At 41.7% G+C, this 13686-nt stretch overlaps 1 protein-coding gene across 2 annotated transcripts in view; it reads left to right on the forward strand.

Annotated features, from left to right (window-relative positions):
• The window catches only part of GBE1 (1,4-alpha-glucan branching enzyme 1), a 237574-nt gene that overhangs the window by 190939 nt on the left and 32949 nt on the right, over positions 1-13686 (forward strand). For both annotated transcript variants that reach the window (XM_073584450.1, XM_073584449.1), the window contains exon 14: positions 9562-9746. In XM_073584450.1, coding sequence (XP_073440551.1) covers positions 9562-9746 — 185 coding nt within the window. The remainder of the gene's footprint in view (positions 1-9561; positions 9747-13686) is intronic.

Genomic DNA, 13686 nt, shown 5'->3' on the forward strand with positions numbered 1-13686 from the left:
TTGCCTGCTAGTATGTTGGTGTATTCCCCTTTTGATTTTCTTGAACTGTGGATGTTTTCTTCTATGTGTATAATTCTGGTCATTTATGTTCATTACTGTGTGTCGGCCCCTTTTGTATACGCACAGCGGCATTGAGCTGTTTGTCTCCGATTAGCATATGCTCCGCCCACTGTACGTCAGCCCGTGTTCCCACTAATGATCTTAAGCTGCAGAAGCCTGTGTTGTCTGGAGAGACGTGGTGTCCAATGACGTCCAGACGCCGGAGCATGCTCAGATGGAAGGAGACTGGATTGGTCCAGAGCCATTTGGAGGAGTGCCTTTGCCCACGTCAGAATGTGCATGCCATGACAGCGGAGGAGCTGCGTGCTGATTGGTGCTGCTTTTGCTTACAAACGTTCTTCATGGCGATATATATCTGCAGTTATGTCTGTTTGTATATTCGCAATCAGGGTTGATGTATTTTCTGGTGATTTGTTAGCAGGCAGCCAGGAGAAATGTGGGGCTATTTTTAACTGTTGAATGTCTGTATATGTATGGAGGCTTATGTCTATTTTTCATTGGTGCATGTTAAAGTGAGGGGAGGGGTTTGCACTATATAGTTTGGGTTGAAACACTCCTGTACTGTGATTGAGAAAGATCTTTGGATGGAAACATTGCCACAGGAGGCAGAATAAAATGTGAATTCGTTTTCACCAACGTTTGAGGCGCTGTCTTTTCTACTATTTGGTATGAAGTACGATATGTCACGAGAAAACAATGTCAGAATCACCGGAATCCATGGAAGGCGTTCCAGAGTTCTTACCTCATAAAGGGACAGTGGTCAGAATTGTAAAAATTCCCCCGGTCATGACCGTGCAAACCACCCTTGGGGGTAAAGGGGTTAATGAACCCTACACATGCACAGAACAAGTCATGCAGGGACCACCAATGCTGAGCTTCACACTTGTGGATGTAGACCACTTAGAACAATATCGACACCTGGAGGTCATTTGAACTTAAATGCATGTTTTTTGGTTCTAAAAAGCATTTTTCAAATTATTTCATTAAAATATTTCACAATTGTATCCCACATTCTCTTTGCATCATAGTATATAGCAGAGGGTGGAGTTAGTTAAAAAGGATATTTTACCAAATGGTTTCATGTTGAACTGGATACACCATATAATGGCTGCAGAGCTGATTACATTTTTTGTTCTTTTATTTTGCCAGTCCATTGCAGTGATATAATGCAACGTGACATGGCAGGAAGTGTATTTTTACCACCTAAATGTCGCTAACTTCTGAGAAGGCCACTTTAGCCGGCAGACTCAAAGGCCGCTGTTTGGTCATGAATTGCCATGGCTAACATCAGGACCTCACAAGCAATAATCTCAGGTTGCCGATGGGGATAAAGAGGAAGCCCCCACAATCTGTTAACCATTTATATGATGTAGTCACTATTGACAGCAGCATCTAAGGGGTTAAAGGGAATCTGTCACCTATTTTTTTGCACATAAGATGCGGCCACCGCCATCAGGGGCTTATTTGCAGCATCCTGTAATGCTGTGGATAAGCCCCCGATTTAACCTGAAAGAGAAGAAAAACTAGTTAGATTATACTCACCCGGGGGTCCGATGGGTGTCGCGGTCCAGATCCGGCGCCTCCCATTTTCTAGCGATGACGTCCTATTTGCTTCCCGTCGTGGCTCCGGCGCAGGCATACTGCTGCCCTGTTGAGGGGGCACTGGACCTCTCTGACCTTTCCCGGCGCCTGCGCACTGCAGTACTCTGCTCTGCCCTCAACAGGGCAGAGCAGTACGCCTGCGCCGGAGCCACGACAGGAAGCAAGCAAAAAAGAGGACGGCATCGCTTGAAGATGGGGGGGCGCCGGACCGCCCCCTGGGTGAGTATAATCTAACTCGTTTTTCTTATCTTTCAGGTTACATCGGGGGCTTATCTACAGGATTACAGAATGCTGTAAATAAGCTCCTGATGGCGGTGGCCGCATCTTACATGCGAAAAAATAGGTGACAGATTTCCTTTAAACAGATATGGACTGTGCAAACACTGATCGTGACTGATGCAGCAGGTTGTCAGCTATAATGTACAGCCACAGCTGCTGGATTGTCCCCTGTGTGAGGATGCTATTCTCTTATATCTCTTATATCTCAGGTCAGTAAAAAGACATATTGGCGGTCATTAAGGGGTTAAGAAACCCATCGATTACCGTTAACGTCCTTGTTGGTGAAGCTCTGTCCATGTTTAAAGTCTTATCACGTCAGCATTGTTCTCAAGTTCTAATGTTAGACTTTTTTTTTTTAATCTTTTTTTCATAAAAGGCTAATATTGAAAAACTCAATGGTAATTGCTACGGTCGGCTAAAGATCATCCTCTACAAGAATAAAGAAAATGTTCCTTAGCAGATATTTTTTGTTCATTAGCACCCTATTGTTTTAAATCCCATTAATTGTTATCCCTGTCTTTGTCATTTTATAGTTTTAGAAGAAACAACTTAAAATTAATTACAGGAACACAAATCTCAGTGGTATGTCCTCGTCCGTACCTCCACATTATCCATGCTTCACATGCTGCTGTTTACAGAGGAAATGTGAGGATAAAAGCTTTCGTGTTTCTCTGTGGAGTTACTTAATTATCTTTTGCATTGTTTTTAATCTATTGATATAATGCTTTTTGCTTGGTGTATGATTATAGTTGAAATGTCAGAATCTGAGTAACTGCAATATAAAAAAAAAGTTTTGATTTTCTTTAAGCAACCGTTGATGTAACCTAAGAGGAAGGGTAGGGTGATCGGGAATTTAGATTTTTTTTTTTTCCCCCATACTATAGTTTGTGCACAGTCATGTAGCTACCTGGGAGACATAAGGTGCAATGGCAAACAAGTAATAAGGCATTATACAATGTGGGGACTTCTGTGGGGACCATCATACATACAAGTGTGGAGACTATTGTAGGGCTGCTGTGGAGGCAATTAGAGTTTGGGGGCTACTGTGGGGGCCATCATACAGTGTGGAGAATACTGAACACAGAAGAAACGGAGCAGAGAACAATATCCAATAAAAAAACAATAATTTATTAATTCAAGTAATTGACAATACAAAAATATACATGTCGGTAATAACTTATATAGTAAAAAGGAAAAGGAGGAATACAAAGGCCAGAAAAAGGGGTACACGTGGTGATCCTGTGATCAAGGGTAATAAGGTATGTGCAGCGACAATATGATAACATAATAAATCCCGGGCAAAAATACCCATACAGGGTGTGATTAATATTGTCTAGAGCATTTAAACAAGTCAAATGCCCTTCGTTATATAAATAGTATCACTTACCCATGATCAACAGTGTACCAAGGTGCACCTCTATGACCCCCTGACGCGCGTTTCGCGTTGGATGCTTTCTCAAAAGGGGTACATGTGAATGCCATATCCTTAATACTTATATAGTGTCATCAATCAATGCCGGAGTATCGGGCGCGCGCGCCAATGACATCACCCACCAAAAACGTTACCTCCCACCCCCGTGGCCGTCAGCAGACGGCACGCATGTAGGTGGAAATCCACCTGCTGACGTCATACACATGCGCGCCAAACCAATGCAGATAGCCACGGGGGAGGGTGGGAGGGGCGTGAGACAAAGCGCGCGTGCGCACCACAACCGCCATTTTACTGAGGACCAAGGCGGCAGCCATATTGCGGAGGATAAAAATCAGCCCAAATATACAAGAAAAAAAGAAAAATAAGGTGATCAAATGCTGGGGTGAGACACACTGAGATCATGCACATAATAGCGCAACATTAGTGATATCTAGAAGAATGATATAAAGTGCAAATGTGCATCATTAAGGTGACAAAGTGCGAACCTATATTCGCATTATGGAATATCATAATATATACAAAAATCAATAACAAATATGATGAAAATAATACAGACAAAGAGAAATATGAAAATGTGACTATAATATATAAATACAAAAAAGCATAATAGTGAAGAAAATAAATGGAAGTAAATATATGTATATAAGGGCAGAAAGAATAATAATACTAAAAAGGAAAAAAACACAAATACTAAAAATAATAAATCTTCAAAAAAATCCTCTCATCCAATTGAGTGGAATCCCTTGGTTTCATTCAATGTTCAATGATGTACCACATCCAGGGATTGTCCCGACATAGGATCAAGGGGCATCGTAACCAACATAGGTTCCACAAAATCAAAATCCGGCAGAGCATAAACTATAAGGGGAAAACTAAAAGACATGACAAAATTAAAATTAAAATACAATATAAAAAAACGTGGGACAATGATGCAGATTCATTAGAAACATATTATGTACATACAAGTACAAATACATATATATATATATATATATATATATATATATATACGGACGCTGCCACAAAGACTAGGACAGAGACAAGTAGGCAGAACAAGGAGGGGAAGAAAACTTATAATATTAAACTTATATTATTAAAGGAAAGGGACAAAGGTGACTTTTTCATTAAGTCCCTTGGGTGTAACGGTGTCAAGGGTGACAATCCACCTACACTCGCGTTGTGCCAGGAGGCGGACCAAATTGCCACCCCTGACACCGCCATGGACCCTATCAATACCCCTCACCCTAAGGCCACTGGGATCAGAACCATGACATAACAGAAAATGTCTTGGTAGAGTCTTGAGCAAAGTAAGGTCCACAGCGTCCTTCGCGGCAGCAATATCTCGGACATGTTCGCGCGTCTGTATCTTTAATTCTCTCGAAGTGAGACCTACATATATCAGGGAGCAGGGACATGTTGCATAATATATTACATGAGTTGTATTACATGAAATTAATCACGTATTTTATACTCCCTGCTCCCATCAGATGTACTAAAGGTCCCACTCCTGAGGATATTAGGACACGCGACACATGCACCGCAGGGAAAACACCCGACCCTAGGGTTACTCATGTTAAAAATAAACTGTGACTTAGTTGTGTAATGACTTTTGACCAAATGGTCTTTCAGATTCCTCCCCCTACGCTGTACCATCGAAGGACGCTGCGGTAAGTTTCCAGCCAAGAATTTGTCCGTATGTAGGACTGGCCAGTGTTTAATTAGTACATCACGGATCTGCTCCCAACGACAATTGGAAGTTGAAATGAATCTCACCTCTTTGGAATCAGTCACAACCTTCCTACGTGAAGATACGAGTTCTTCCCTTTTTGTACGCTTGGCACGTCTATACCCCTCTCGAATACAGCGATTACTATAACCTCTATCACGAAACCGTTCCATGAGGCAGGCAGATTGCTGTTCAAAGCGGGCCATGGTCGAGCAGGTCCGCCTGTTTCTTAGGAATTGTCCAACTGGGATGGCTTTAATCACAGAAAAATTGTGTGCCGAAGAGGCATGTAAAAGAGAATTTGTTGCTGTTTCTTTACGATGTAGATCGGTCTCAATAGACCCATTTTCTGCCACACACAATTTAATGTCCAAAAAATCAATACATTTCGCATGATGATTAAATGTAAATCTGAGATTAAATGAATTCATACTAAGGGACTGCATGAACTTGGATAGGCTGGTCTCGTCACCCCTCCATATCATTAATACATCATCGATGTAACGAAACCAGCCCACCACCTGGTCCGCGGCGTGCGCCCCATCCCCACAAAAGACCTGCCTCTCCCAAAAACCAAGGAACAGGTTTGCATAGGCCGGGGCACACGCCGCGCCCATTGCAGTCCCCTGTAACTGTAAATAAAATCTGTCTTTGAAAACAAAAAAATTTTTTGTCAAAGCAAACTCCAATAGATCTAAAATAAAATCAGAAAAGTGGCCATCCCAGTTGGCAGTCTCAAGAAAGAAGCGGACCGCCCGAAGGCCATCGCTGTGCCTAATAGAGGTATAGAGTGACTCTATATCGATAGTTACCAAGAGCATGTCTGCCTCTAAAAACAACCCATCGACTGGTTAGAACATCAGTGGTGTCCCTGACATAGGAGGGGAGCGTCTCCACTAAAGGTTTCAAATGATGATCAATAAATTTGCAAATATTTTCGCTCAACCCCCCTATGCCAGAGACAATGGGTCTTGAATTAATAAATTATTGTTTTTTATTGGATATTGTTCTCTGCTCCGTTTCTTCTGTGTTCATTTGTAATGGGAGCATTTCCTTCTTTGACTGTTGTTAGGCCTTGGCCTTAATTTGGGGATTGAAGTCATTTTCTTCAATAATTATTATAGATTATATGCTTGTCTTTGACTACTTTTTGTTCTCAAGTGTGGAGAATACTGTTCGGCTCCCTCATACAGTGTTGGGGGGGGGGGGCATTAGGCCTCTTTCACACTTCAGTTTTTTTGCATCAGTTATAATCTGCCAAAAAGGCAGACAAGCGGATCCGTTCTAAACTGATGTGAACGGATGGCACAGGATCCGTTTTTAGACGGATCCTGAAAATGAGGAAATTAAAAGGAACCGCTGGCTGAGAGAGAGAATTTGAAGAGTGTGTGAAAGAATGAGCCAAAATCACACCTGAGCAATGCCTATGACTAGTTTCTCCATACAAGAAGCGTCTTGAAGAGGTCCTCACTAACAAAGGCTTTTGTACAAAGTATTACATATATTTCAGTAAGCATGTTCAATACTTTTTCCCTGTATCATTTCTCATTATTACAGGTAAATCAAACCATAGAAGTCTATAAATTATTTGGCTGTGTTCATTGGAGGGGTTGTTATTGACACCTAGTGAGATTTTCATGTCAATAGCACTTTTAGAAATGTTTGCGTAGAAAATTGATGACCTGCTCTATACTGATTTGACCCACTGTGGTTATGTGTTTGGGTGTGTGTATAATAAATATCGATCTATTTTATTTAGACAGATATATAATATATTATTTCAAACTATAATGAGCAGTCCTCTTCTCTTCTACTTTTATTTAATCGCTTCTCTGTACCCTGAAGCCTTTAAAGGGAATCTGTCACCGGAAGTTGCAGGCCTAAGTAAATGGCCTGGGTCCGGTCCGATGGGCGGGGTTTCTTCTTTTTTTTTCCACCCCATCAATGGCCACCGTCCGCGCTCTTCTCCTATATTCTTCTCCATCCTTCGCGCGTGTGCAAAGCAATCTTGCTTCGCGCACGCGCAGTATGCTTTGCCCAACTGCGGGCAAAGTCGAAAATCATTGCTGCGCATGCGCCGGTACACTTTGTCCTGGAGGTATTTCACTGTGTTCTGGGACATAGTGTACCGGCGCATGCGCAGTAATGATTTTTGGTTTTGCCCACAGTTGGGCAAAGCATACTGCGTGTGCGCGAAGCAAGACTGCTTTGCGCACGCGCGAACGATGGAGAAGACTACCGGAGAAGAGCGCGGATGAGGGCCACGGATGGGGTGGAGAAAAAAAACCCCGCCCATCGGACCGGACCCAGGCAATTTACATAGACCTGCAACTTTCGGTGACAGATTCCCTTTAAGAGAAATAACAAAAGACTGAATGTGTGCACAGTAATGTCGTTTTTGTATTCTGTGCATTTTGTGAATTTCTTGCAGCGCTTTTTCAGGCAGAATCCGACTGAATAACATGGCGTATTCAAATACCCTTAGTTTACCATTTACTTTCCTGAATTTAAGGCTTATGTGCTTTTTGAACATGGCTCGAAGGTGTTACAAGCAGAGTTGGTGTTGATTAGGAGAAATTCCTTAACCCCTTTCCGACATCAGGCGTATATTTACGCCGATGTCAGACTCCCTCCCTTTGATATGGGCTCCGGCGGTGATCCCACATCTTTCCCGGGACATGTCAGCTGTTTTGAATAGCTGACATGTGCACGCAATAGCCGCAGGTGGAATCTCGATCCACCCACGGCTATTAACTAGTTAAATGCCACTGTCAAACGCTGACAGCAGCATTTAAATGGCGCTTCCGGTAATCTCGCTAGAAATACGCACACCGGTGAACCGCGTCACGTCATCGCGGGTCACCGGTGTGCCGACATGACAACCCGAGGTCTCCTGGAGACCTCTGATTGTCAGTGCCGGATTGCTGTGAGTGCCACCCAGTGGTCGGCGCTCATAGCAAGTCAGCAATTCTACTACATAGAGGCGATCGGACCATCGCCTCTATGTAGCAGAGTCAACTATTGAAGCATGCCTAAAGTAAAAAAAAAAAAAAATATAAGTTCAAATCACCCCCCCTTTCGCCCCATTCAAAATAAAACAATAAAATAAAATCAAACATACACATTTGGTATCGGCGCGTTCAGAATCGCCCAATCTATCAATAAAAAAAGATTAACCTGATCACTGAACGGCGTGGTGAGAAAAGAAGTCAAAACACCAGAATTACGTTTTTTTTGTTCGCCGCGACATTGCATTAAAATGCAATAACGGGCGATTAAAAGATTGTATCTGCACCAAAATGGTATCATTAAAATCGTCAGCTCCAGCTTAGCACGTAAAAAATAAACCCTCACCCAACCCAAGATTACGAAAAATGGAAATGTTACTGGTCTCGGTCTTTAGCAAAGTTTGGATTTTTTTTCCACCACATAGATAAAAAAGAACCTAGACATGTTTGGTGTCTATGAACTTGTATTCACCTGGAGAATCATGATGGCAGGTCAGTTTCAGCATTTAGTGAACCTAGTAAAAAAAAAAGCCAAACAAAGAAGTGTGGGATTGTACTTTTTTTTGCAGTTTAACAGTACTTGGAATTTTTTTCCCGGTTTCCTAGTACACAACATGGTAAAACCAATCGTTTCACTCAAAAAAGTACAACTCTTCCCTCAAAAAAAAGCTCTCACACGGCCATATTGACGGAAAAATAAAAAGTTATGGCATTGGGAAGGAGGGGAACGAAAAACAAAAATGCAAAACCGAAAAAAGCTTTGGGGGTTAAGGGGGGTAATGGCTAATTCAATCTTCCATACAAAGATTGAAATTTTAGCAAATTGCTTATTTAAAAAAGTAGAAATGAATATATGATCGGACCAGTGGATAATCTGAATCTTAGCTCTAATCTATCAATGAATCTAACAATAGTCTGACCGATACATGTCAATCCTGGCGTATGTCTTGTGTCAAGTACAGAATAATGCGTAATCTCCTTCTTCTACATTTTTCATACAAGCATCCTATTGAGTTTTTCCTCATTGATTATTACAGAAGAGAAGGAGTCTAACTTCAATAATGATGGAATTAATACTCCAAATAATCAAGAGTCTTATTTGGTCTTTTGGATCAGCCTTCAGACCTTCTTGAGGGATCTTCACTTTCCAATGTTCTGTTGGGAACATAGATGCTCACTAATAATGTGTAATACAGATTATTAATGGTGCCAGTTATTACAATGTAGTTACTAATACAAAATGACTTTGCTGAATTTGGACCTAGGACTGCTAAGGTAACACTGTGTCAAATCAATCTCAAAATCTTGGGTGTCCCTGTGGTCACACCACTGTTTGTTAGATCTTGGTGGCATATTGCCAGGATATGCCATCTTTTGTGACTTCAAAAACTCTTAAACTCTAAAATAATTATTTCTTTATTTCTTTGAGTAATGTGTTTGTTTGTTTTTTGTAGGTAATGAATTTGGTCACCCAGAGTGGTTGGATTTCCCAAGAAAAGGAAATAATGAAAGTTACCATTATGCCAGGAGACAATTTCATTTGACTGATGATAACCTTTTGCGCTACCGATTTCTTTATGCCTTTGACCGAGACATGAATAGATTAGAGGAAAAGTTTGGTTGGTTGTCGTCACCTCCGGTAAGAGCTGGCAAAAAATGGGATTTGACGTTTGTTTCCTTTTTATGTTTGTTCTCTACGCTGATTTACTGGGAGGTATGGCTATCAAGTAGATGATGCCCTGGGTCTTCTCTCTCGTGTTTTCTAGGATCTTTGTTATCTTAACAAATTCCAGTGTAAATACTAATATATTTGGAGAGAGCAATGGTAACAGCACCTCCTTTAAAAGCGGGACCAGCGACAGACACATTACATGGGTAGTCTGTCTATATGAATAACTCAACAGTGTTGCGAAATTCTGAGTTTATAGCACAGTTTAGGTGTTTTGAGCCTGCGGTGCCAAATCACCACCAACATTGCACATTCAATAGATACATTATTTAAATATGGTTGAGTATGCCCAGTTTTTTATCAGTGAAGTTCAGTGTGCTGTTTCACTACTGTATTCTTGAGTTTTCCATGCGCATAAAGTGTTCACCATAAAGCCCCCATTCACATTAGGTAGTTGTCATCCGAATTATTGATTAGCCGACAGCTACATCCCCGGACTTGCACATGCAGGGGGACACTCGGCAAGCCTGGTCTTCATATGTTTTATTTTATTTATTTTACTCATTTTTATAGCGCCATTAATTCCACAGCCCTTTACAGACCTTATCGGCACTGTCCCCGATGGGGCTCACAATCTAGAATCCCTATAAGTATGCCTTTGGATTGTGGGAGGAAACCTGAGAACCCGGAGGAAACCCACGCAAACACGGGGGGAACATACAAACTCCTTGCAGTTGTTGTCATTGGTGGGATTTGAGCCCACGACCCCAGCGCTGCAAGGCTACATGTTCTCTACGCAAAGAACAAAAGTATTAGAAAACAGATGACATTGGCATGAGATCCAACAAAAAGTATCCAAAGCACCTGGTATATTCCTCAAAAAACGTCTTTATTGCTAACATATAACGTTAAAAAGGCATCACTTTTCCGATCTATTGATTGACAAAAGCCAGTGGTTGCCAAAAGGTCATAGTTTTAACTTTTATATGTAGTGATCAATGAAGAGGTTTTTTGAGGCTTATACCAGTTGCCTTAGATACTTTCTGTTGGATCTGCCTACAATATGGCAGAGAGTTGCCCAAAGTGAGCATGACTTTATATGGCTTTTCCCACAAAGTACATTTTAATCAATAGATCTTGGAATAACAATAATTTCCTCAATTTAATGTGTTAATAGTATTCCTGTGCTGAGACAATCTCTTGTTTGTTCATCCCAGAAAATATGTATTTATATTTTTTGGGGGGAATGCAGTGAAATTTCCACACATTGGAATAACTGCAATGTGTAGGTGCCCATTCACACCTAGGTCATTATTAACAAACCTAACCTAGGATAAAAACTGAACAAATACCGTGCAGTAAGTGAATAAGTATATAGTACAGGTAAATAACATAGGGTACTTAATTGACACTGTTTTGATCCAAAAAGGGTAATAGCCATTTCACCGTGACAAGGTGCACCCAATTAGGATGGTCTGTTTTTTTCTGTGGAAAGCTATATAGATTAAATGCACAAAGGGGGAGAGCCTTGCACTTACATCTCCAAAAAACTAAAGCAAAACCAAATAAATGAGCTAGAGCACATGTTGATATAAGTGCATTGTGTAGGTGCAAATTCACAATGTGGCCATTAACAAGCTCCCTCTTTTTGAGCTCTGCATTTAATTTATATAGCTTTCCACCTGCAAATGTTTAAACAGTCAGGCCTGGGTCCTGCTTTGCCCCCCCGTCTATTGAGGCCTGCTGGCACATAAAGAGGATTTACATTAGCGATAAGACCATCCTGATAAGGGTACACCTTGTCACGGTGGGTGGCTTTTACTTTTTGTATTTTTTCTTTTAATTAAAAGTGTTAACTTAGTCAGCTATCACCAGGTCATTAAAAAATATAATGAAAAATTACTTTTCATCAGGCGTCGGCTTATGAGAGAGTACTACTCATCAGCCTACTCTTGCTGTTGCTGATGGGAGTATTCATCAGTTGGCACCTTCACTATAAATAAATAAAGGACTTTGGGTCTCTTCTATTTTGGATAACCAGTGCATGCAAAACTGACATAGCTGATTACTAAGAATAGAAGGGTCCCACGCCATATTTTTTTTTAAATTAAGTAAATAATTAAAAGCAAAATGGCGTTGGGTCCCCCTCATTTTTGACATCCAATTAGGCTAAAGCAAATGTCTGTGGGCTGGTATTCTCAGACTAGTAAGGGGCCATGGATATTGCCCCTCAGCCTAAAAATAGCAGCCCACAACCACCCCACTAAAGGCGCATCTATTAGATAAGCCAATTCTGGTGCTTTGCCTGACTTTTCCCACTTGCCTTGGTGGCTGTTGGCTGTTTTATGGCTGCTGACATCAAACCCACATGTTAATAATGGAGAGGCTTATAAACGCCCCCATTACTACTCCCATAGTTGGATTGTTAAAAAAAAAATAGCCCAAATAAAATCCTTTAACTGAACTAATGACACAGGCTCAGAGAACTTTCTCATGCAGCGATCGGTGCCGTAAGTGAGGTCACCGGGGTTCATCAGCTATGAGCTCATGGCAGCTCAGCACTAGACACTTCAGTGTTAGCCGGCTGGCATGGATACTAGTCATATCACTGATGTGACTGCTATCCTCACACCTCAGCCGTCAGCTTTCCCTCTGTTGCGTATGAAGGTTACGGGGGACACCCATGCGCTTTTTTTTTTTTTTTTTTTTTTTAATAAGAACAGTATGTGTTTTTATTTTTTTCAATCTAACTTTGGGGTTACTAAAGGGGGCGTCTTATAGATGCCCTCTTCCTTACTAATCTGTGAGCTTGATTTTGGCAGCAATAAAACAGCTCACTCTAACCTTACCGTACTTGCCACCACACTAGAGCAAGTAGGAAGACCCGGGCAAAGTTCCAGAATTGGTGCATCTAATAGATGCGCCTTTTCAGGGATGGCTGCAGGCTGCTATATTTTGGGTTGGGGGCAGTATCCATGGCCACTTACCAGTGTGAGAATACGGGCCCCCTGCTGTTTGCTTTAGCTTAGCTGGTTGTGAAAAATGTGGGGACCCCATGCCATTTTTTAAAATTTTTTTATTTAAATAATGATTAAAAAAAAAAAATACCATGTGGGACCTCTCCATTCTTGATAGCAAGCCATGATAAGGCTGACAACTGAGGGTTGCAGCCCACAGCTGTCAGTTTTGCTTGCGCTGATTATCAAAAATAGAGGAGACCCCCCACTTTTTACATTTTTAAATGTATTTATTTATACCACAGGTGCCAGCTGTTTGTTATCAGTTAAGTGTTATCAGTGCCAGCTGTTATCGACAGCAGGCATAGGGTGATAAGAGAGTACTCTTTCATCAGCCGACGACTGTGACTGACCGTAACCTTTATACCATTCACAGCTGCTGGCTAACGCTGTCATCTGACAGCGTGGGAACCACAGCTCTCTGACAGGCGGTAATGATCTTACCGCCGTTCTGATCCGGTGTTTGCTTCTCTGTCATGCTGATCACAATGTGGCAAACAACGGATGTTCGGTCCTCCCATTTAGAGATGGCCGAACCCAAACAATAAAGTTCTGCGTCTCTACCGAACACCTACTGTTCAGGCATGGACACCGAACATTGACTTCACCAGGATGTCTGTGTTACTGTTCAGGTTTGGCCCCCCAAGTCCCCCATATGCATGACGGCATGTCAAACACTTCCTTTTGTTCAGTAGTAAAATCATCACCCCCGGTCAGAGAGCCGCTGCTCCCACGCTTTCAAAAGACAGTATGAGCGCCCAGATTTGATCACAGATATGAAGTTTACCTCCGGTCACTGGTGTCAGCTGATGGGACTACTGCTCCCATCAGACAACGTCCGCTGCCGCTAAGAACAGTGAGAGCAGGAGCGTCTGATGGGCATATTGATCAGT

The sequence above is a fragment of the Dendrobates tinctorius genome, unplaced genomic scaffold (genome assembly GCF_039654945.1).
Source record: "Dendrobates tinctorius isolate UK_male_01 unplaced genomic scaffold, ASM3965494v1 ptg000084l, whole genome shotgun sequence".
In the NCBI taxonomy this organism is placed as follows: domain Eukaryota; kingdom Metazoa; phylum Chordata; class Amphibia; order Anura; family Dendrobatidae; genus Dendrobates; species Dendrobates tinctorius.